The 24,013-nt window shown below is 47.8% G+C and overlaps 1 protein-coding gene across 8 annotated transcripts in view; it reads left to right on the top strand.

The window, feature by feature from the left end:
* FBXW8 (F-box and WD repeat domain containing 8) overlaps positions 1-22,732 on the top strand; it is a 56,164-nt gene extending 33,432 nt beyond the window's left edge. The window contains exons 7-12 of one of the 8 annotated variants that reach the window (XR_014958634.1): positions 811-1,020; positions 11,549-11,676; positions 17,822-17,995; positions 18,736-18,863; positions 20,436-20,552; positions 21,193-21,333. Coding sequence is in view for 5 of the 8 variants with exons in the window: in XM_021549766.3 (XP_021405441.3) it covers positions 811-1,020; positions 11,549-11,676; positions 17,822-17,995; positions 20,436-20,552; positions 21,193-21,337 (774 nt within the window). In the remaining 3 variants the exon portion in view is untranslated. Of the gene's footprint in view, positions 1-810; positions 1,021-11,548; positions 11,677-17,821; positions 17,996-18,735; positions 18,864-20,435; positions 20,682-20,755; positions 20,858-21,192 lie in introns of those variants that run through there. The other 7 variants (XR_014958635.1, XR_014958636.1, XM_021549766.3 and 4 more) reach the window with 7 other exon arrangements.
* The last annotated feature ends 1,281 nt before the right edge of the window (positions 22,733-24,013 follow it).

Genomic DNA, 24,013 nt, shown 5'->3' with positions numbered 1-24,013 from the left:
CACACTCCTGATCCACTAATTATTGTTGGTAGGATTAGGATGATTCTTATAAAAGCTTGAACTAGATCAAGGCGTTACCAGCTCGAGGCTCTGACTTTGGAGCAGGCTAAGGGGTGAGTCTTCCATCCCTGAAGAGCAAGGGTGAACTGCTGGCTTAAGCTAGGAGTGAAAATGAACACAAGTCCATATGGTGCAGGAGGTTGGCTGGGTTTAATTTTTTTTTTTTTTTTGTCAACAGTAAACTAAGCTGGCTCATTTTGTAAATCAGTTTTCTCGCATAGAATTGGAGCTGAAACTCCAGGTCTCATTCCAGATCCACACTGTCTGATTAATTCTGAGGCAGGATATTGCAGGCAGCCTAATAGTGTCACTTGTGAAGCTGTAACTACTCATGCAGCTTCTTTAGGTTGCACCTTCTGTCACTGAAGTTTTGAGAGTTGTAATTAAAACTCATTTTCTGAAGTTTTGTTTTGTCTCAGAGTATCAGCATTTATTTGAAAGGGGAAGGAAGTGTGTAGGAATAATTGAGTCCTGAAGTCTCTCTCCTGTAGGAGGAAGCTGTGCAGTTAAAGGGTGTGAAGTGATTTAAACCACTCCTGGTGAATCCCCAAAAGCTAAGTCAGTCTTACAGTTCAGAAATAAGCTTGATGCTTGGTCTTTGTGTGGAATTAATCCATAATGGAGATGATTCAGGACACACATGAGTAGTTTGTTCAGTTCAGCATGTGGCATTAGTGATGCAAAAGAATTTTTGACTGTATTAGAATAAAGTAAAATAAAAAAATAAAATAAAAAGTCTGCTCTTTTTAGGTCAACTTCCTTAATCTGGTTCCAGATGTCACGGGGAGCCCAGTGGCAGTGGCAGCTGCAGAGGACATTGTCTATCTCCTGAAAGCAGAAGATCCTGGCAGAATTCTCCACTCTGTCTATGGTCAGCCTGTCACCTGCCTCGATGTGGCTGCTCACGAGGCAGCCTTTGGCATCAAAACCTTTGGCTGGTTATTGAATGAGCCCAACCAGGTATTGTAATTATTTTCTGAGAAGATTTTTATACCTTTGTAATTAAGGGAAAAAGAGATCATGCTGAGGACTTCTTTCTCTGCTTTCCAGCTTTTTGAGAGCAGAGAAAAGACAATTCAATGCAATAATCTGATGCTGGTTTGTGTTCTTCTGTGGGCTGAAGTGAGGGATTATTGTTCAGCTGCGGGAAATGAATTTGTAGAGAATTTTTAAAGCTTGACACAAGCTTTACATAGGATGTATCTGTATGTAAACTTTGAGATAGGAAATATATTGACTTAGAAAAGCTATGGAATAAGATAGATATTGTTGAGAGAGAAATAGAACTAGAAACAAGTTTCAAAGGATGGTTTGATAAATAAGACTAAATACTTTAGAGAAATATAATTATGAAAAATATATTGTAGTAAGACTTATGAAGAGTAATTTTAGATTATTAGTTTTAAGACATTTACAGCATAGTGTGGTAAAAATAAGTAAAAAACCACTTATTCTATATTGTAATTAAGAAATAATTAGTTTCTAATTGTGATAGTGTAAATTATAATACCTGTATTGTCTCACCCTCCACATGAGATGAAAAATGGAATAGAAATTTTTAAAACACCTTTCAGTAGCCCCATCTCTAGGTCAGAAAAAAGCATAATCTGACATTCAGCCAGCTGGGTTCACTTTGCAACCTCTGCTTCTCAGCAAGGCCCAGCTCTGTCTATGCTGCATCAATGGCATCAGGGGGAACTCTTCTCAAAAAGCCCACCTAAAAACCCCAGTAAAGAGCCCAAACTCCCAAACCATCCCTGAGCCTCCCTGGTGAGGGATGCTGTGTCAGGGAAACGAGCACCTTTAGGAGGAGGGTGCTTTTTGTGCTGTGATCTTGAGTATTTGGCCAAACTGTGAAGAGATTTTGGTGTTTCCAGATGTCTTGGGAAGAGTTCCTGTCTCTTTCCTGCACCGTGCCTCCCTTTTCCACACCCTGATTTCATTCCATTTTTGTGTTACACTGAGCTGTCAGCAGTGAGGGAAGGAGGGGGCTTCAGGCAGCTGGAGAAGGGAGCAGGAGTGGAGCACACACTGCAGACCACTGTGATCTGGAGTGTAAAAATGCAGGATTTCCCTTGGCAAGTGACTGGAATGGGAAAGCTTTATTTGGGATTTCCTCTGTAAGGGATAAACATGTCCAGCTGCATCTCATTCCCCTTAAAACCCCCGTTCACCACAAATACCTCGAGGGCTGAGATGCTGCGAGCTGCACTGTCTTTATTCATTCCTTTGCTGTCCTAATCCAGCTCTTTTCCCTCCAGAGGTGGGAGGTCAGGGTGTAAAATTGCCTCATTTGGGGGCATTACCCTAGTGATCACTTTTGTGCCTCATAAAGAACAGAGAAGTGCCAGAGCTCACCCCTAGGTCAGGGGTGGCTCCGTGTGGTGGAAAAGTCTCTCCTCCACCCATGCTTCCAAAGAAAGGCTCAGCAGTCTCTGTTGTTGCTCTCAAGGCAGTTTATTGCAATTTATCTAAAAGATTTTCTTCTGGGGCTGCTGTGGTTTGCTCACAGCTCAGGCAGAGGCACACACACACCCTGACATCCTCTCTGACCCCGACTGCTTCTTCTCTCCCTGCCCAGGGCTGCTGCTGTCTTTCATATGGGACATTATGTATTACATGTTTGCAGTTCTTCCCCAATGCCTATTACCTACATTAAATGGTGATTTTCTATCTTTTATATGGTACATTATGTGTTACATGGTTACAGTTTGTCCCCAATGCCTATTACCTATATTAAATGGTGCCTTTCTACTCTAAACCAACCTGTGAGTGCCAGCATCACCAAGAACATGGAGGTAAGGAAGAAGAAAGAGGGAGGACAGGACTGGCCAAAATCCCTCCTAAAAACCTCTGACCCCCATGTACAAAACCAAAACCCCCCTGTACAGCACTCAAAAATTCTTCCCTCTACTTTGTGACTACTTCTACTATAATATCTAAACTTCTGTGACTTCTTGTTCTTCCTGCAAGGTTGGTAAATCATTCCATGGTGCAAACCCAAAATCACAGCTGTTTGCAGCTGCCTGCCAGGGTCTCAAATGCTTCTGACCTGGGCCCAGAACCTACAAAAATGTCTGAGGGACATTTTGAGTTCCGTCAGAGAAACCTCCCTAGGCCCTGAATGCCGCTCAGCAAAGCCGGACATCTCTCCTAATTTAGTCCTGAGCTCCCTGGCTCCTGCTGGCACATTGTATTAAGCCTGGTGCATCCTAATCAGGGAATGGGCCCAGACGGCCGGGGGGCGTGACAAGGACACTGCCTTGGCACTGCTGCTGCAGCTGACATCACGCCGGAAATTAATTACTGATGTCTATTATGGTAATGAGCGGCCCCACGCAGACGTGAAGGGACTTTGCAGCGGCTGATTACGCTGGGCACACGGTGACAGTGTGGCTTTGGGAGAGCTCCCCAGCCTGGAGATGGGATCCTGGAGGATCCCAGCCCCCTTGGCTGCTGCCTGTGTTCCTCCCCAGTTTGGGGTTTTCTTTGTTTTCCTCCAGGTTGTTATTTTCCTTCTGGCAATCCCTGCCTAGTAACCTGCTTCCTGATGAAAACGCTTAAGGAAACCATCTTTTTCCTCCCTCTCTCTCTCTCTTTTTTTTTTTTTTTTAATAATTTTCTAATTTTAGCCACATTTGACAGCAGAGCTGAGATCTGAGGCATACATTTTGTGGGAACTTTTATGTTGGAGAGGAGGAAAACATCAAATCCATGGCCTAGACTTGGCTCCTGTCAGATGAGAGATACCCATGCAGGAGGGAGGGGAGAACAGAAATGCTTCATCCCTGAGAAGTTCAGCTTGCACTTTAGTAGCACCAGACAACCTAAATATGATGCTGTTTCTTGAAAGTTCTTCTGCTTTAGTGCTCCTGGAACTCTTTTTTGAAGTTAAGCTATGAAAGATTTTGTTGTTTCAGCTCTGTTAACTCAATGTGAAATCTCTTCAAGTCCAAATTCTGAGATCTGTGTTTTCATCTAGGCTTGTCTAGGGCTAATTACCTAGCCTAGATAATGACCCATGGGGGAAATCCGTATTCCCAGGGCATCTAGGGGACATTCCTTGAGGGATGATGTCAGGCCAGTGACACATTCCCTGTGTCAGGCAGCTGGGAGCTCCTTGGTCACAGAGCTGCTGCAGCACCACCAAGGCTGGGCATTCACCTGTGGGAATTTTGGGTTTATACACCATGGGGGAGATTAAATCCACAGACTGGCTTTGGTCCTCTTCATGTTGGGATCTAAACCTCATAAGGAGGCAGCAGGATAAATGTTAGGCTTGAGTTCATCTGGTTTCTGATGCAATCTGGAGCTTTTCTCATAGCTGGTGCCTTTATAACCATCCTTGAATCTGCTGTCAGGTAAGTCTGGTCTCCTACTGTAGCTCAGGTGAGCTTTGTGGATTATTTCTGTGAAATTTAGAGGTGTTTGTTCTCCTGAGATGAGGGGAAAAATCCTAAAACACAACTTTCTCCTGTATTTCAAATTCTGTTCAAAATTTTTAACACGTTCAGCAGTTCTTGGGGATATAAGACAAATGAACAAAGCAGGATTTGTGGGTTTTTCTACCAAAGAAGCTTCATACAGCATGCATGAGGATTTTTGATTACAGATATTGTCAGGCACAGTTCAGGTGTGGCTTTGGTTGCTTTGTGCACAAATGTGAGCCTGATTCCAGGGGTGGTGGATGGGGAAGAGGGGAGGGAAGGGATGATTTTACAGCTTCCAGCTCCGAGGCACAGGCTGCATGTGCTGAGATCAGCTCTCTCGGGTGCTGCTTTTTCAAGCTGTTGCTTTTGCAGCTCTTTGGAGCTGCTGATTGGCTTGTGCTTGAGGAAAGGTGTTCAACCTCACCTGGCTCCTCTCAGCAGCCATTGAAACACTGCCTGGGTTTGCTCCTGGATTTAATTTTTCCATGGAATTCTTCAGCTGCTCGAAAATGCGAGTGTATCCAGTGGAATTAACCAGTGATAGTGAGTGAAAACAAATTTTAAGTCATAGAATCCCTGATGGGTTTGGACTGGAAGGGGATCTTAAAGCCCATCTAGTGCCACCCCCTGCCATGGGCAGGGACACCTTCCATTGTCCCAGGCTGCTCCAAGCCCCATCCAGCCTGGCTTTGGACACTGCCAGGGATCCAGGGGAAGCCACAGCTGCTCTGGACAACAGTAAATACTCCTTGAAATTGAGTTTCATACTTTACAGTCATTTTTTGATTATATATTTAATTCATGGCTCCTTTATGTGAGCTTTTACACCTTATTTACACCTCACTTTAACTAAAATCCTTCTGTCTGAGAAGCTGCATTGTCTTTTCTGGTATTAAATGTCTCCAGTTCTCATGGAGTTCCAAAGACTTCCATTTTTTTAATCTTAGTTTTTTTTGTTTAAAAAATGTGGGGTTTTTCACTTCTGTTGGCCTCCATGACCCTCGTAAAGAGCCCAAATTTCAACAAATTCATCTTTATGAACCCTTGTTTTCATACCAGTAGAAGGGCAGGGCTTGCTGGTGTGTCTGAAGAGATGGAACTTGCCCAAATGTCTCTCTTTGAGGAGCTGCAGGACTGCAGGGTGTTAGCAGATCTTTGGAGGTGTTGAAAGGTGTTTTAAATACCTTTTTCTTTATAAGTTCTTTGGTACCACATCAGAGAGGCAGAGCTCTCTGAGGAACTGAATTATTACAAGAAAAAGAGATCAGCAGAGAGTCCAGAACTTTTCCTTGTCTAAATTTTGCATGATTTCTTGATCAAACACTCTTAAGTGACCAGGAATAATTTTGCAAGTTGAAATAAATAAAAGACTAAATAAGTAATAAATAAATCCATCCCTTCTATTTGGCTGACTTTAAGGACATTCTGCTTTCCTCCCCCTGTTTGTGCTGTAGTGCGAGTGCCTCAAAATTGGCACGATGGCTGAGGTGGGTGCCTCAGGTTTGGAAAATACAGCTGCTAGGATGTGCCTGGTGATGAAACCAAGAGATTTAATTCAGCTTTTAAGGTTCACCTTGCCTCCTTCTCCATGGGAGAAGGTTTCCCTCAGGTTAGGGAGCACCTGTCCCTGGGCCAGAGGGGTTTTTTGAGTGTGTGGGTGGTTCGGTGGGTAAACACAGCATCCTCCCCACGGGCCCTGGAGCTCTTAGCCCAAGCTCCAGCCACGAGTCAAAAGAGCCTGGTGACCCCACTGCAGTCCTAGCAGGCGTCTGCCCACATCCCAGCCCATCCCAGGCTGGCAGAGCCCCGGGGGCTGGCAGTGCCCAGGGCTGCAGGTGCGTTGGCAGCGCCAGCGCAGCGCTTGGCTCCCCTCCTTGCCACCAGCCTGAAGCCTCACTCTGCAACTCCAGGCACAGAGAAACTTCAAAGAGAAAAGCAAACTCCGCTTGTCTTTAGCTCTGTGTGTGGCTTGTGCAGCAGGTGTTGGATGGGGAGGAGCAGGGAGCTGCTTTTCAAGCTGGATTTGCTGGGAGCTGTGCTGCTTTTGGGTTTTCAGGCATTGCCCAGCGCATGCGTCTGCCAGGAAAAGTCACCTTTAGGATGGCATGAAAGTCAATTTTCCACATGCTCAGAGAAGCACTCGAGTTTCCAGCTCCCCACAATGACTTATATCTGGCAAGAACTTGAAAAATAGTCTCTCTGGCTGATTGTCAAAAATTACATCATATTGGAGTAAACTGCTTTTAAATCAAACATCCATTATTCATGGATATTAACTGCTTTTTTATTTATTTATTTTTTAACTGGCTGCTTTGTGTTTGATTTACTCTTTTTTCTTTCTCTCTGATTGTCTGTCTATCTCCTTCAGCTACTCCTTTTAAATCTTAGCTCATCTTGAAATTTATGGAGCCAGAACACTTATCTGTGTGCACAAGTATCAGCGTGCTGACCTTGCATTTGTTAACAGTCAGATTGTTTTTGTTGTTGTTGCAGTGTTATGTGCCATATTTACAGTAGGCAATCCAATACATTTTCACTGGGAAACTGTGCCCCTGGGGCTTGTAAACTTTAAAAATATTCTTGTTTTCCACATCACTTTAGAAATAAAATCCAAACTTGCAGCAGTGTGTACCATATGTTGTGTTTAATTTGATGAGTTCCCCACAAATGCATATTCCTGCTTTTGTAGGTACCCTCTGGATTGGATGGGTTTGACCTGAGCAGAAACCAGATCCTTTTTTATTTATGGTGGACTTGGAATTTCACAGCCCCTTTTTCATTGGCAATATTTGTGTGTATTCAGGCAATGTTTTTTCCAATTGGCAGAGGGCTGAACAGAAGCAAAGGGGAGAAACATAATCTGAAAATAAATGTAAATTCTGTTCTCGGGCTTGCTGCTTGATCCTCTGCCACTCTGAGCAACTCAGGGTGGTTCTGTTTTACTTGAAATGACAGAAACCTCAATCCTGGATGGTTCTTTCTGAAAAAGTGCTTCTGTAATGGATCCTGTGTGCTGTTCAGTGAGAAGGATGTAGGGTTTGAATGTGGTTTTACAACGTGCTTTTTGCTGATATTTATGATCCTCCCTCCAATACTACATCTAAATAAGACCCAAATTCAGAGAATAAGAATAATAAGAACCAACACACAGAGGGATTCAGCCAGTTCTGAGACACAGCTCGGTCTCCAGCTGCCCCACTCTGTTCCTGTGGACAGGAGGCAGGAATGGGCTGGGAAGGGAAAGGGAAAGGGAGAAGGAAAGGGAAAGGGAGAGGGAAGGCAGCTCTTCCCAGAGCAGGCGTGTGCTGGCTGCCATCCAGGACAGTGGGATGGACACCCCAGCTCTTGTTGAAAGTACCACAGGCTCTTTGATAACAAGTGCTCAGGGATTTGTTGTTCTAATGTTCTGTCCAAAAAAGACATCTCCAACAACACAGCATCCCAAAACACCTGCTGGGGTTTTGGCCACGCATGGAAGAGTTCCATCAGCAGCATTTCCTTCAGTTCCTTGGTTTTTCTTGGAAGTGTCTCAAGCAGAGCGCATCGACCACGCTTGACCTCACTTAGCAGTGAGATGTAACAAAGCTCACAGCTCAGTTCTTCTGGCTCCAGAGCCTTTTAATTCTTTGGGAATTCATTTCAGGCATCTTTCACCAGTTCTTGGACAGCATTTAAAGAGAGTTCCCTGTCCCCACCACTCTGCAGTTCTGTGCAGAACAGTAACTTTGCCTTTTTTCCTGTGCCTGGGCTGGTGTGCGCGTCCCTCCCGGAGGAGCGGCCCCAGGCTGAGCCGTGCCCAAGTCACCCAGTAAAGAGGGGAATTAGTCTAATGCACTGCCTTAACAAAGGGGAGACTATGGGCATGAATAATTAATACCCCCAGTCTGTGGCAGTTGAAATGAAGTCCCATTTGCTCAGCCTTATTAAAAGAGAGAGAGAGAGAGGGAGGGATGGTAAAGGTCGTTAAGGGACTTGTAACAGGGAAAGGATCGCCTCGGAGATGGATAATGTGTTTGCTAATCTCTGTGGTCTTTAACTAAACAGAATGCTGGAGGTGCTCTGGCTATTCCTGGCTTGTTGAATTATTAAGCATTCAGGGAGATTGCCTGGCTCTTGGCCAACAACTTGGACTTTTCATTTGGCCAATGTTAATAGGTGACACTTTTTATTTGGGGCGTTGGATCCCGGTGCTGCCTGCACGGGGTTTTTAATGCTTTTCTTCCCTGAGGTCCCGGAGGGGCCAGGGCTGCTCATTAGTGTGTTATCCCAGGGTTCTTCATTTCACACCCAAATGCTCCTGGTTCACTTCCCTCAGTTCGGTACCTATTAGGTCACTGGGCTTGGGTGTCCATTATAGGATTATAAATACCTTTAAAAGGGTAATCCCTTTGCAGTGTGCATTATAGGATTATAAACCTCCCAGAGATCTTATGCTTTATCTGCCCTTTCACACACAGACCCTTATTTCAAGTCCCTGTTGACCAGGTATTTCCATTCCCTCTCCTTGGCCTTTGTAAGGAAAATCCTTCTTGCCTTGGGATATTACAGGAGAGCTCATCAGAGGTGTTCCAGCAACTTCAGAATTGTCATCAGTGTGCTTTTAAATCCCTGTCTCCAGGAAATTATTATTCAGACTTAAGCATTCTGAGTGCTTTTAGCTTCTTTACTTATCAATTGGTCAGGATAAGGGTTTGAAATTCATTTGCAGGTCATGGAACTGCTCCAGACAGGTTGAATTTCAAGATAGGCAAAACCTGGATACTGAAAATCACAGAGACTCTTCCAATGATGGGACTAATTGGTTAGAAAGACATTTACACATGATAAAATTAAAAAGAAATTTTATTTTAACCATAAATTTTGTTACTGCTGGTTAAAATAAACAATCTTTAAAAGAATAGAGATGGGTATGAGAAGGAATTGAAGGGGGTAGGAGAATGTGATATAAGCTTTTCTTCCATTTTTGTGGGTGAGAGCCCTTATTTGTTTTACAGATTCTTAGCTGCAAACACTTAAATTGCTGGCCACCTACAAGTTATGTGAGGAGAAATAATTTTTTTTTCCAGCTGCTGTTACCTGTGAGCTTTGCCACAGGGCTGCAGGCAGAGCAAATGTAACATGGAAAACATTACATGGGATTCTTCCAGTGCTCCATTTCATTCCAGCCTTTCATGGCCATGGCTGGATGTTCAAGTATGTATCCTACGTTTATAGCAGAGATGGGAGCTCTGGTCATTTAGATAAATTAATAGTTTATGGATGTTCACTGCAAGTATCAGCCCCAGGGGACTTTTAAGAAAGCAGCTTTTGGCCCTCTCCCCTCTGGAGTTTTAACATCCAGCTGGGAAGGGCCCAACTGGGAGCTGGAATGCATTGTTCCTGACCCTGTCCGTTCTTTCTTAAGCTGAATTCAGCAGTTTATTGTCTTTGTCTTTTGTTCCAAACTTTCCAAGGAGAAGTTTGGCTTGCCAGGCACAGATATTAATTTCCTTTGCACTGAGAGCCCTTCGAGGTGCCTTTGCCAGAACATCATTATCTGTGGGTTTGGTTACTGAGCTGTTGGGAGCTGGGCTGAAGTGAGAACAGGCTGTAAACTGGTTTTTACCTCAAACACTAGCATTTCCATGAAGTTTGTAGCAGCTTTTTCCTTGGAATGGAAGTTTAAATTAATTTTTATTTAAGTTTAACTTTCATGTCCTAGGTTTTCCAACAAAGGTCATCCTTGCTTTGTTTTTTTGGGTCTTAAGGATGAAGAATGTCATGTTTTTTAAGGCAGCTTCACAAAGAATTAATTGAGAGATTATAGATCTTAGGAACACCTAGGGAAATTGGATGTGTCAATCCTAATAGGGAACTGAACTATGTCTGAATTGGCCTGGGAGAATTCTGTCTCTCTTTGCCCTGTTCCTCGAGGTCTTTAAAGCTTCACTTTGGTTGCCCAAAGGCCTCCATCACAAAATGATCCTCTTCTGCTCTCTTAATTCACCTTTCAGATCTCTGAAATGGGACAGATAGGAAATAAAAGGCCAGGCAGCATCAGTGCTGCTGTTCTGGCAAATGTTGAAATAATACATCCAGATAGTGCAATATTTATTGAGCTGCATGTGGCTATAATCAGCAAATTAGAAGTAAAGAATATTGATGTGACATTGACATGGCCATGCTGATGTTGCCATGGAAGCTGTGGGGTTTTTCTGATGTGTTAAATACCATTAACTCTTCTCATGTCACAAGGTTTCTTTTCATTTAAACAAGCATCACCATGAAATTTAATCATGTTTATGAAGTTATATAAGGCCAGGTGCAGCACTGAGCTCCACTGGGCTTTGACCAGTGCATTTTTCTGTTTCTAAAAATACTTGTTCTCCTAAATTGAAAGGCCCAGGCAGATCTGATCTGCCCCACAGGAAGGACAGCAAACGTGATTAAACTGATTGAGGGGAAGAGTGGGAACAGGCAAGGAACAACTCATGCTTCTCATCCAGGCTCTGGTTGAATCATTTCAGATGCTGCCTGAAATCAGGGTTGTTTTTCTGCCTTTCCCATCTGAGCTGCCACTTCAGATGTGACATTTCTGTGTGTGTGTGTGTGTGAGGGCACCCAGGCTCTCAGCAGGGCTGGGCTCAGCTCTGCCCTGCAGTTCCTGCTGCACTTGACTGGATCTGCCTCTCACTGTCCATCTGTCCAAGCCTCCTCAGGGCTGCTGCTGTTTGCTTTTACTGCTCTCTCAAACACTAAAATTTATGAGGAAACCCTTTGCTTTTCTTGAAACCCCAAAGATTTCACCTGTGTGGTTTGCCTGAGAGCTGTGCCTGGCCATTCTGGGGGTGCATCCCTGCTTGTTGCAGGATCCCACTGGGAAACCTGAATTCCTCATTTCTGCAGGTGTCATTGCCTTTCTTCACAGGGGTACATGTGTCTCTTGGTTCTGTTTTACACATCAAGAAACAAGTCCTGCAGAACACCTCCGGTGGTCACAGCTCTGCTTTGTGGGGCAGCAAAACGTTGTTGTGATGCTCCTGCTGAATTTATGTGGTGTTTTATTCTCTCTCTGCCAGATCCTCCTTTACAACCTGGAAACAAACCAGTGTGTGGCCAAGGTGGGCAACTCCATAGGAGACTTCTCCTGTGTCAACCTCCACAGCAGCCCCCCCAACATGCTGGTGGCAGGCAACAAGGACAGAAGGTAGGTGATCCTCATCTCCAATCTCCCATCTCCAGTTCACTGTCTTACATCTGGCCCTGCTGGAATTGCTTTCTCCTCTTGTGTTTCCACCAAGTTGAGGAACAAACTATTAGGTAATAGTTGGATGTGGCTGTCAGTGTGCTTTGTCTGGGAAGCTCCATGGGAAGAGGAGCTTTCTGAGCCATTTGGTGGAGGCAGTTGGTGCACAGCCCAGCGAGACCACTTGGAACCTCTTCCACTTCCCCACCGCCACCCGCAAAATGAGTTTGGCATTTAAAAGCTCACTTTCTGATATTAAAAAAATAACCTAAGGGATGAATCATGGAGGATGAGATGGGCCCGGCTGCCAAACGATGTCAAAAGTGTATTTCGGAACACTGTGATGTCCCTCAGGTGACAGAGAAAAAAAGAGACTTTCATATGAACAGATTCCAGCTTCTATTTAGCTGATTAGCAGCTTTCTCTTTAACTCCTTGGCTTGGGGAGTAGGATTTTCCCAGCTCAGTGTCTGCTGCCAGGAATGGCCGCACTGGGAACAGGCAGTGCAAAAGGATTAAAGTGCTTAAAAAGACCCTTTGAGTCCAATTTTTAGATTTCCTTTTTTTGGCGAGTCGGCTGTGGGGTCTGATCCAGTGCACCAAAGGAGATGTGGGATGGCCAGGAGCCAGTCTCTAATGGCTCCTGCTTCCTTCCCTCCTCCTTTCCACACTGGGCACCAGGCTGCAGGTGGTGCTCTGCTCTGGTGCTGGGATCAGATTGGAAGGCGGGCACTTCCCTCTGCCAAATCCCAGACCTCTGTCCCGCCAGTGCAGCAGCTTGCAAAAATGATTATTTTGTCAAACAGTTTTTTTTTTTTTCCTTCCCAGAGAATAGGGAGTGTGAGCAAGCCTCACACTTTCTCAGCAAGGAGGATAAAGGAAATAGCTGAAGTTTGACAAGTGGAATTGAATCCCTGGGAGGTTTTTTCCCTCTAAAAGCAGATAATTGATTTTCCAAAGCACCTCAGTAAAGTTACCTCCAGTTTTGATCTCCTGCACGATGACAGGAGAGGAGCTGGAGTTGATATCCCTCCCCTTTATAGCAGAGTGGGTGTCTGTGCCCTTCCCCTCCAGAAAGCTGTAGGGGTTTTCAGCTTTAGCACTGGCTGAGTTCAGGGGGTTGGATGTCACTAGAACAGCAAGGAGTTAAGGATGAATAGCTGGCAAGATAAGTTTGGCATCCAGGAGGCAGGAGCAGAGCACCTCAGAGGTCACATCTCCTGTGATACTGCAGGAAGGTGCTGGGCATCCACAGCTGGAGCAAGACTGGAATCTCCATGGCACATTTTGGAGTGAGTTTATGAAACAGAGACCTTGCCATGGGAGCTCAGGCTGCTGCTGGCCAGAGGGAGCAGTTACTGCTTGAATTAAATACAGCCATTTCCCAATTTCACCCGGATCTGCCCTTCTTTTACTCAAAAAACACGATTTTGAAAAGTAATACTCACAAAATGGTTTTGGTAGGACCTGTAAAATCTGTCTTTCCATCTGAAATTCCTGCTGAAGCACTGCTGATTGATTTGATTCCTGAGCTGTGCTTTGCTCTGGCAAGAGGCCTCCTCTCCTAGCAGGGAGCGTGTGCTGATCCTGCTTTTCCTTGGTGGGAGCTGGGGTGGAGAGGAGCGTTGGGAAAGGAAACATATGGCAAACCCAGAAAGGTGTGGATCCAAACGTGTTCCATGCTCTCCTGAAGGCCAGGCAGCTCCCAAGGCAGTCTGGCAGGAGGGGCCAAGCCTGGCCTCCAGAACACCTCCCTGGAGCTGGGACGAGTCCGAAGTGCTCCCACTGAGCCCAGCTGTCCAGGCAGGACGTGCTGGGCCAGCTCTGTCTTACAGCATCACACAAAACATTGTTCCTTTTCTTCCTTAAGGCACATCTGAGCAGCCAAGTGTGCCTCTGGTTCTCCCAGGGGTGTGCCAGCACGGACACCTGCCTGAAAGCTGGGTGCTTCCTCGTGGGATGAGCAGGGCTCGCATCTCGGCTTCCAGCTGTGCTTTCCAAACAGGAGCAGCTCTGGTTGCTGGGAGTGCACACACAGGAGAATGGGAGTGAGCCCTTCCAACACCCCATCCTCTCCCAGGCTGGAGCCAGAGCTCCTCTCTGCTGGAGCTGGGGAGTGAGAAACCCTTGCCCCCTCACGCTGTGGGGCAGGCTGTTGCACACGGAGCGTTCTCCAGTGTGTTCTCCTCCTTGCTGCTCTGCTGGAGCTCTGGCCTGCGCTGCTGCCTTGTCTCCGAGTCCCTGAAATGTGTTATTTGTAAAATCATATGATGCAATCTCCGCTGGAGAAAAGGAGAGGAAGGACTTGCAGCACCATTAGGATCGTAGCAGGGGTATGGAATGAAGTACAGTTAATGTGTTGGAACAAGTGTGTTTTGGCCTTTTCTGGAATTAATGTGTACCTGATGGGTTTGTTCCTGATAGCCATCAGCTGGAGGAACTTGGTCTGGCTTCTTCTCAAGCTTGAGATCAGTATTTCTCCTTTCCTTCTGTTCTCACTTGCTGCATTTTTTGTTCATTTATGTACTTTGCTTTATCTCTTAATCTTGATAAATAAGGATCAAACCCCACACTCCTTTGTGATATGAGCTGGGTTTAAAACCCAACACTATTAGCTCTAGCTGATATTGTGGCTTTGTGGCAGTGCTTGGAATCCTAAGGTCTTTGTCTGTAGTTCTGCTTCTGGCTGTCTTCAATTTATTCCTCTTCAAAATGCTTTGTCTGGGTGGTCAATAATATCCAAAAATCAGATGCACCTAAAAACTGGCCACAGTCAGTTGCAGTTTTGAAGCAAAGCAGATCCTGGTTGCTGCGTGCTTGCTTTGAATATTGGTGATTAAGTCAAGAGTATGAACCTGTAATTCCCTGTCTTGTCTTTTGAATTGTCACACATAAAATCCCCTCTGAAATATTTGCAATAATAATCCTTTCCTTGATGCTGATAATGATATTACACCTGGTCCATAGTGGATGGGTGAGCAGTGTGTCCAAAATAGGTGTGTCATGCCTCAGGCACAGAGGGAGGAGCTTTCTCCAAATTTCACTTTTATTTTCTGTCATAACTCATAGAATCACACATGGGTTTGGGTTGGAAGGGACCTTAAAGCCCATCCAGTCCCACCCCTGCCATGGCAGGGACACCTCCCACTGTCCCAGGCTGCTCCAAGCCCTGTCCAGCCTGACCTTGGGCACTGCCAGGGATCCAGGGGCAGCCACAGCTGCTCTGGGCACCCTGTGCCAGGGAACAATTCCCAATTCCATCTCAATCTCCCATCCATCCCTGCCCTCTGGCAGTGGGAGCCATTCCCTGTGTCCTGTCCCTCCATCCCTTGTCCCCAGTCCCTCTCCAGCTCTCCTGGAGCCCCTTTAGGCCCTGGAAGGGCTCTGAGCTCTCCCTGGAGCCTTCTCCTCTCCAGGTGAGCACCCCCAGCTCTCCCAGCCTGACTCCAGAGCAGAGGGGCTCCAGCCCTTGCAGCATCTCTGGTTCTTCCTCTGGGCTCTCTCCAGCAGCTCCAGGTCCCTCCTGTGCTGGGCCCCAGAGCCCTCTTTAGGTCCTAGAACCTGCAAAGACTCAGAAAGGTCCTGTGTGGTGGGAGAAATCTGCCTGAAGAAGATCTTTGATGGCAGAAGTCAGGGTGAAAATTCAGTGGTGAGGAGGATGTGCCTCGCTGGTTTTCCAGCTGTGGAACAGCAGTGGCACTGCTGCTGTCCCAGATGTGTTTCCATAACCCCAAATCCTTGTGCTGTCAGAACCTGTCACTGTTGAGACATCACAGCCCCCAGAAGAGCACCATGCATTTCAGAAGGCTTCTCTCTGGTTAGGTTAACAGCTTGCTGTCTGTTACACCTTCTCAGGAAGTTTACATTTATTCATTGGCCCCAGCAGATCCACACAGTGCTCACTGGCACAGAGTGATCTCCATTGCTGCTTCAGCCAACTGCAGCCCCCTGGTTTTTCTTTTCTTCTGTTCAGTTTCCATGTCCACGACCTTGGATAGAATTCCTTTAAGGGACTCTTAGCACCCTCTTCTGCAGCTGACTCTGGCTCACACACCAGCTGTCAGCCCCTTCCACAAGAACCCACAGGCAGCATGTCCAGAGCTGTCTTTGTGAGTCAGGGGGTTTTGAGCTGGGAATGCAACTAAGATAGTGAAAAATAGATATATTCAAATTAAGAGCTTAAATGGATTAAGAGGTTAAGTTAGAAATGTAGTTAGAAATGTAGTTAGCAAAGATCATATAGCACTTAACAAGGAAATTAATTGAATAACTGAAACAAGGTTGGGAATGACAGATGATGTATGGAGTATTGTAAGAGTGTAGAAACCATAAATACCACTGGGTTCTAAGAATGAGAGGAGGTTTGGACTGTGACCAGCAGGCCAAGGAGCCCTGCCAGCTTGACACAGGTGAAGAGTTGAGCATGAGGAAGAGGTTCTTACTTCCTCTTCAGAAGCCCACTGACCCAATTAAAGGAGACAATTGCACAGTCATAATGGACATTCAGATAATTACAATACAGGGCAAGTGTGGATGTGACAGCCTGGTCAGAGAGAGAGAAGCTAGGTAAGTTTTCCCAGAATTGGCTTGAGAAGCTTTAGGAAGCTGGAGATAAAAAATGATAGCCAAATATTAAAAACAACCTGCAGGTGGTGTTTTTCTAATAATCTGTTTTTCTGTTTTCCTCATAAGATTGTTTACAAATGGTGTCTTGTTAATTAGCCAGTCATGTGAAATTGTTTAAATGACCAGTCAGGTCCACTTGTAGCAAACTAAGTTATAAAAGAAGAGAGGGTGAAATAAATGAGACTTTTTGCCACTTTGCCATCTGCTGTCATCTGACTGCCCTCATCTCTGAATCAGTGGTGACAGGCAAGAGCTAATGTTTATGTAAAAAGCATCATAGAAACCATCTGAATATGTAAAACCTTTTTGGGTAAATAGAGAGCAGGAGTTTGTGACTTTTTGCACATGGCTTTGGGAGGTTACCCCCCATGTGTCCAGCGCTGTAATAAATATCCACAGAATTCACAGAATCACCAGGTTGGAAGAGACCTTCAAGATCATCAAGTCCAACCCACCCCACCACCTCAACTCAACCCTGGCACCCAGTGCCACATTCAGGCTTGTTTTAAACACATCCAGGGATGGTGACTCCACCACCTCCCTGGGCAGCCATTCCAGCACTTTATCACTCTTTCAGTGAAAAACTTTTTCCTAAATCCAACCTATATTTCCCTTGGTGCAGCTTCAGACTGTGTCCTCTGGTTCTGTCAGTGCTGCCTGGAGACAGAGCCCAGCCCCACCTGAGCACAGCCACCTTCCAGGAGCTGTGCAGAGTGATGAGGTCCCCTCTGAGTCTCCTTTTCTCCAGGCTGAGCACCCCCAGCTCCCTCAGTGGTTCCTCACAGGGTTTGTGTTCCCAGCCCCTCTCCAGCCTCGGTGCCTCCTCTGGACCCTCAAGGTCCATCCCAAACTGAGGGGCCAGAACTGGACACAGCACTCGAGGTGTGCCCTCACCAGTGCTGAGTACAGGGGGAGAATGACCTCCCTGCTCCTGCTGGCCCCACCATTCCTGATCCAGGCCAGGAGCCATTGGCCTTTTGGCCACCAGGGCACACTGCTGGCTCATGTTCAGCCGGCTGTTGACCAGTGCCCCCAGGGCCCTTTCTGCCTGGGCACTGTCCAGCCATACTGTCCCCAGCCTGTAGCATTGCAGGGGGTTATTGTGGCCAAAATGCAGGACTGGGCACTTGGATTTGTTAAACTTCATCTTATTGGACTCTGCCCATCCATCCAACCATTCCAGAGCAGAGCCATCTCCCTGCAGAGCTCTCCTACCTTCCAACAGACAAGACACACCCTCCCAGTTTAGTGTTATCTGCGAATTTACTAATGACGTTTATTTATTTCATTTATTAAGTTTGCTAAGGAAAGACTCAATCCCCTCATCCATATCATCAGTAAAAACACTGAACAGAGCTGGCCCAGCACAAGCCCTGAGGGCCACCATGGTGCCTGTCCCCAGCTGGGTGCCTCTCGGTGCCGGCCGTGCAGCCGGTGTGGGTGAATTCTGTGTCTGTGCTTCCCTGCTCCTGTGTCCCCAGGGTGAGGGTGTTCGACCTGCGGCAGGGCCAGGCCGTGTGCTCCGTGCAGGGGCACCAGCTGGGCGTGTGTGCCGTGCAGATGGACGAGTGGAAGATGGTCAGCGGGGGCGAGGAGGGCCTGCTGTGCGTCTGGGACCGGCGCATGGCCACCAAGCTCTGGGAGATGCACGCCAGGTAACCGGGCTGGGGGAACCCGGGGCTCTCGGGGCTGGGAGGAGGAGGGGTAATGAGAGAGTTTTGGGGGAGTTCTGTGTGGTTTGGGGACAATTTGTCACCTCACCTGGAGCTCTGTGTGTTTCTGATGGGGTCCTTCAGGTGTTGGTGCCCAATGCGAAGGCTGATCTAGAACAGAGATTAGACAGAGCTCAATAATAAGGCAGGGATTTATTAAAAGGATCTCCTCAATGAATCCACCTTGGGCAGCACAAGAGCCCAGCCAGGGCTGCAACCAAGATGAACTAAAATGGTCACAAAACAAAACCCCTGGTCACAGGGTCTCTCACTTTGAGCCATCCTGCTCCATTTGCATATTGGAGTTAAATGTCCAATTCCAGCTCCAGCCCATGAAGTCCCATCCTTCTTGTTTTTCTCTCTTCTGCCCATGTTGTTTGTGCTCTTGGGCCTGAGATTTGGATCATTTGTCCTTGGTCCCCAGCTGGAGCAGGAATTGTTTTGTCTCCCTGCTCTGTGCAGAGAGCTCACCATCCCCTAATGTGAAGCCCAGACCCACGCACTAAAGCAGCACAAAATGTAAAAATATGAAAGCTCAACCCTGAGGCATCACTGTCATGGCCTTTTTACTCATTAGCTGAGTGTTCCAATTGGTGTTGGGGAGCAGGGAAGTTGTTCCCCCTGGATTTTCCATGAATTTCAGTCAGTGACTTCTCCCTGCCCCATCCCCAACCTCTATTTAGTTGTGGAACCTTGGGTTTGACATTCTGGACTGGCTGTTTTGAGAGGAACTGGTTCTGGCTGTCTCCATCCAGTGTATCCATCACAATCCCTGTGCTTCTGTTCACCTCATCCACATGTTCCCGTAATGGTGAGGATCAAAGCATTTAAACTCATTTAAATACTGAAATATCAGTTTGTACTGAGCACAAGGAGCATGGTACTGAAAGTACAAGCAGAGATCAGCATCCTGGAGCTGGCACTTTGTACAGCTAAGTGAAGATTTCCTGATAAAAACACAATTCCCAGGCTTTGTCTGGATAAAGACTCGAGGGTTTAGCCCCTTGTAAGTCTGAGTGATACCCATAAAATGAACAGATAAATCCTGATTTCATTTTTTTTATTATTTTTAATGCATCTTCCCCGAAGAGGAGCTAGATGAGGTATTTACAGCCAGGGAAGTTCAGGCTGGAGTTGTCATTGATTAATAGCAGGTATCACTTTGTGTGTTGACCCTGGGAATGATAAAGCCTGTTGTGATGTGGCTGATGCATTAAGGACAATATTCCATTGATTGTCTCCTTGGCATGTTCATTAGTGCTGCTCCAGGAGGAGGGCAGGCAGGGCAGGGCTGAGCTCGGGGATGTACTCCAAGTGAAACCATTAGATTAAACAGGGAGAAAACAGTGTTTAATCTATAGAGTAATCAGGAGGGATCACTTCAATCAAAAGGCTTTCCCAGATAAGGTGTGTGCTGTTATCCCTGCCTTTGGCCCCCTGCCAGGGATGGAACGCAGGAGCAGGAGCTGAGGGAGGTGACAGGAGACACATTTGGGGTGTGGAGATGAGCCATCCTCAGCTGAGAAGTGGCTCCTGCTTGAACACAGAGTGCTGGTGCTGGCTTTGGGCTCAGTGGGAGGGAAAGGAGTGAAGACCCGACTTGAGTTTCCAAAGGAGGGGCACGAGGATGGGGAAGGGTCTGGAGGAGCAGCTGAGAACACTGGGAGTGTTCAGCTGGAGCAGAGGAGGCTGAGGGGAGATTCCTCAGGGGCTGCAGCTCCTCCCGAGGGCAGCTCCCAGCTCTGCCCTGGGACAGGGACAGCACCCAGGGAACGGCTGGAGCTGGGCCAGGAGGATGGAGATCAGGAAACGTTCTTCCCCCAGAGGTGCTGGCACTGCCCAGGGAATGGGCACGGCCCCGAGGCTGCCAGAGCTCCAGGAGCTTTTGGACACCAGGGATGGACAGGGTGGGGTTGGTGGGGGTCTGGGCAGGGCCAGGGGATGGATCAGTGATCCCTGTGGGTCCCTCCCCACTCCACGGCTCAGCTTGTGCCTTATCGTGCATTGAAACCAGCTCGGTGCGGGGTGTGTGGGGTGTCCTTCCCCTTTCCTTGGGAAGCATCCTGCCCTCCCCGGGTCTGCCGCAGTCCTTAGGGCACCAGCCCAGCCCGCATCCATCCCTCCCGGCCGCTCTCTGCAGCTTGCCAGCCGCAGTCTCGGCCTCTCGTGTGTTCTGGGAAGAGCCCGCTAGATGGGGATAGAAGATGTGGGATGTGCTCCGGGCTGGAGGAGCCGGGAGTGCCGGTTCCCAGCCTCTGGCCGCGGGGAGGGCGCTGACTGCAATCGCTCCGCGTTTATTCCAAAGCCATTCCTTTCCCAGCACTCGGATTTTGGGAGTCCAGCGCAGGTGGCCGCTCACCCCGTGCTCTGGGTTGTTTTCCAGACATCCGGTGCGCCACGTGTGGTTCAATTCCCACAGCCTGATCACTGCCAACATCCCCGAGGAGAAGAACCCCCGGGGCTCCAGCATCACCGAGGATGACCCCAGCTTGCACCGAAAGTGAGAAGCCAGCCCTCAGCAACCTGCTTTGTTCTCAGATAGCACCCCGAGCACCTGAGTCATCACCCACAGCACTTACAGAGAGGGTATAGCAGCAAAAAAATAAAATTAAAAAGAGTTTAAGGGTAAGGTTTATAAAACAAGCCATGAATTGGCTCTTGATTTGCTTGAGCACAAAAAGAAAAGCTTTTTTTTTTTCTCAGCAGGGGAACATAAAGTCCACTGAAGCCAGGCAGGGAATGCAGCCTTCTCCATGCTCGAAATATTAGTAATGCTGTCTCCTCCTAAAGGAAAACTACTGGCATTTAAGCTGCAGGTTTTGGTATTTGCATCTCAAATGGCTGTTAGTGCTAATTGAACTATCAAATACCAATGTATTTATCTTCCCCCGTGCTGGAGAGCCTGGAGATGTCTCAGCAGATGACAGTCACGTCTCTGCGGGCTGGAGGGAATGATTCACCAGCCCTGGGAGGAGGCAGGAGGGAGCTTTCCCTGTGCAAAGTGCTCAGCCTCCCGCAGAGGGGATGGGGCTTTTCATCCAGCTCCTGCAGCATCGCCTCTTTCAATTCAGATCATTTTTATTGTGATCCCTGCCTCTGCCTGCTTTCCCACTGAGGTGAAATGGTTGTTTTGCACACAGGTACCGAGGGGTGATTTATTCCTACGACTTCTCCGTGGACCAGCTGGCCGTGGACAGCGTCCTGCCCATCTGCCGCTCCTCCTACGATGAGGTTTCGGGTTACAACTACAACATCGGCCTGGCAGTGCCCTACGACAGCATCTAGGGCACTCCTCGGCCTCTGGGCCACCAGGGCAAGGGGAAATCCTTGTGGGACGAGCACCCAAGAGCCGGTGTGGGCTGCACAAAGCCCTGGGGATGTGAACCCAAGGAGGGCAGGACCGCCCTGCAGCACCCTGCTGCAATTGTCACGCTGCACACGTCCAGAGGTCCGGCCTGGGGGAGTGGAGAGGCTGAGGAGGGAAAGGGAGCACTGCAGGGTGAACAAAAATATTCCTGCTGCTTGTGGGAAAGATGCTGCACGTCCCATCCTAGTCAGGAAGCCAGAGTGGGATACTGAAGGGGTGGGAGCTCTCTGAGGAGTTCTTGCCTACCCCAAGAAGGAAAAAAAATCACCAAGGACTTGGAAAAAGCATGTGCTGAGCCACATGTTTGAAATGTCTGTCCTGGTATTGAGCTGCTGGTTCTTGTTTTCCTTGGAGTGCATTGGAATGTGCCTGGGAACAGGACAGCAGGACCATGCACAGAAGATGGCTGGGAGAGGGATTGGGATGGAGAGAAGGAGGGAAAGGTTCCCCAGGCCAGGCTGGATGCTTGGGAACTCAGCAGGGTGCACACACATCAAAATTATTTTAGAATAAATTATTTTTTTAATTCTTTAAAACCCTGAATCAAATGTTTTCTAATTGTACGTGTACATCTGTCTGTGGAATTTTGTTCCTGAGCCTTTTAGGGTGAGCTGACCCCTGTTCACTGAGACAAAGGGCTGGCTCAGGTTGTCAGGTGCGTTCTTGGCTGGATCATGTCCTTCCACAGCACCTGGAGGGTTTTCAGTGCTGTCCTTGCTTCCAAGCTGGGAACTGATCATGGAATAGGAGGGATGAAGTGGCCAGAGTGCCCTCCCTGGGTGTTGAGCCCCAAAGCTCTTGGGGGAGCAGCAGGTGAGGGGCAGGAGGTGCTCAGGAGGAAACAAGGAGTGAGGCTTTACCCTAAGCCCAGGTAGCACTGGCAGACAGGTAAAACCAGTTTGGGGAACAAGAGCTCCAGTCCTGCATGGAGCTTTTTACTGATTTGAAATGATTTTATTGTGATTTGCCCTTGTAAACTTACTGGTGCAAACCAAAGCTGTGTCAGTTCTGTTTAAATTGAGGTTAAGTTTTAACGTACACCTTTTTTCCTGGGTTAATGGAATCAGTGGGAAGGGAGAGGTGGAGGAATGTGCCCAGACCTGCAGGAGAGGGGCTGGGCTGGCACTGGGACAGCCCTGCAGAGAGCAGGGTTTCACTGCTGTTCCTCCTTTGGCTTGGGGTGGTTTCCCAGGACCCTGGGCCAAAATGTCACAGTTTAGGTTTTTAAGTTACCTTTTTCCATGTGATAAATATACAAAAATTGCAAGGGGCAAAGCCATTCTGTCTGACCAATAAATTTAATCTGTCATGAAGCTTTGGTCTTCTTTTTTTTTTTTTTTTTTTTTTTAATTTTTTTTTATTCCTCTCCCTTCCGTGAAGCCAGCTCCCTCCCTCCATTCCTGGAAGAGCAAGAAGTGTCATGGATGCACAGTTTGGATAAGAGTTCAGCTGAAACTTGACAAATAAATAATGGTTTCTATAGCATGAATGACTTTGGGGGTTGCTCCAGCCCTGTGCCTTCTGCGATGTGCTGAGCAGGGAGAGCTCCCATCTCATTGTTGTCCCTTCCCCTTATCTCGCCTCATTATCTGGGAGCAGCTTTGTTCCTCCTCCATCTCCCTGCTGCAAGGAGCAGATAAGTTTGTGCCGTGCCCTTTTCCCGGAGTGCTCCCTCTGCTCCTGCCCTGCCTGTGCCAGGCTGCTCCTGAGCAGCTCCAGTGTCCCTGGGTCCCCTCTGTCCCCTGTGTGGGGCTCACAGTCACAGCTGCCCCGGGGGTGCTCCTCTGGGGCTTTTCCCTGTTAATTAATGCAGTTAATTGGGGGAGGTTGCACCCCAGCAGAGGGGGGGGCTGTGTTTGGCTCGCAGTGGAGGTGAGGGCACTGGGGCTGTTGGAGGAGTCCCGTGGGGGCTTTTTGGGGAGGGATGGTCGTGCCCCCCTGGTGCTCCTTGGTGCTGGGGAGAGCAAACACCAGCGAGCTGCTGAGCTTTGGGGTCAGCGTGGTGCCTTGGGAGGGCTGGCCTAGAACAGAGATTAGACAGCTCAAGAGTAAATCTGGGATTTATTAAAAGGATCTCAATGGGCTGCCCAATCCACCTTGGGCAGCACAAGAGCCCAGCCAGGGCTGCACCCAAATGGTGACAAAATGCATGACTGGCCGTGGGGTCTCTCACTTGTGGAAGTTCTGCTCCATTTGCACCTTGGAGTTCATTGTCCAATTCAGCTTCAGCCCAGGCAGTCCCATCCCTGTTTTTCTCTCTCCAGCCCACGCTGTTTGTGCTCTTGGGCTGAGATCTGGATAACCTGTCCTTGGTGCCCAGCTGGAGAAGGAATTGTTTTGTCTCCCTGCTCTGTGAAGAGAGCTCACCATCCCCTAATGTGAAGCCCAGACCCACCACTAAAGCAGAATAGAATGTGAAAATATAAAAGCTCAACCCTGAGGCACCAAGGGGTCACTGAAGTGGAGCCTCTGCCTTCATTCCCAGGGCAAACAGTCACCACCCCAGCTGGGCTGGGGGCAGAAACCACCTTGGAGCTGCCAGCCCAGCCCGCTGGTGGAAGCTCGGGGCAGGGAGGGGAAATGCAGCTGAGCCC

Source organism: Lonchura striata, chromosome 15, assembly GCF_050655825.1.
Source record: "Lonchura striata isolate lonStrDom1 chromosome 15, ASM5065582v1, whole genome shotgun sequence".
Classification (NCBI taxonomy): domain Eukaryota; kingdom Metazoa; phylum Chordata; class Aves; order Passeriformes; family Estrildidae; genus Lonchura; species Lonchura striata.
Note: the sequence above shows the minus strand (reverse complement) of the source record. Positions and strands in the feature narration are given on the sequence as shown.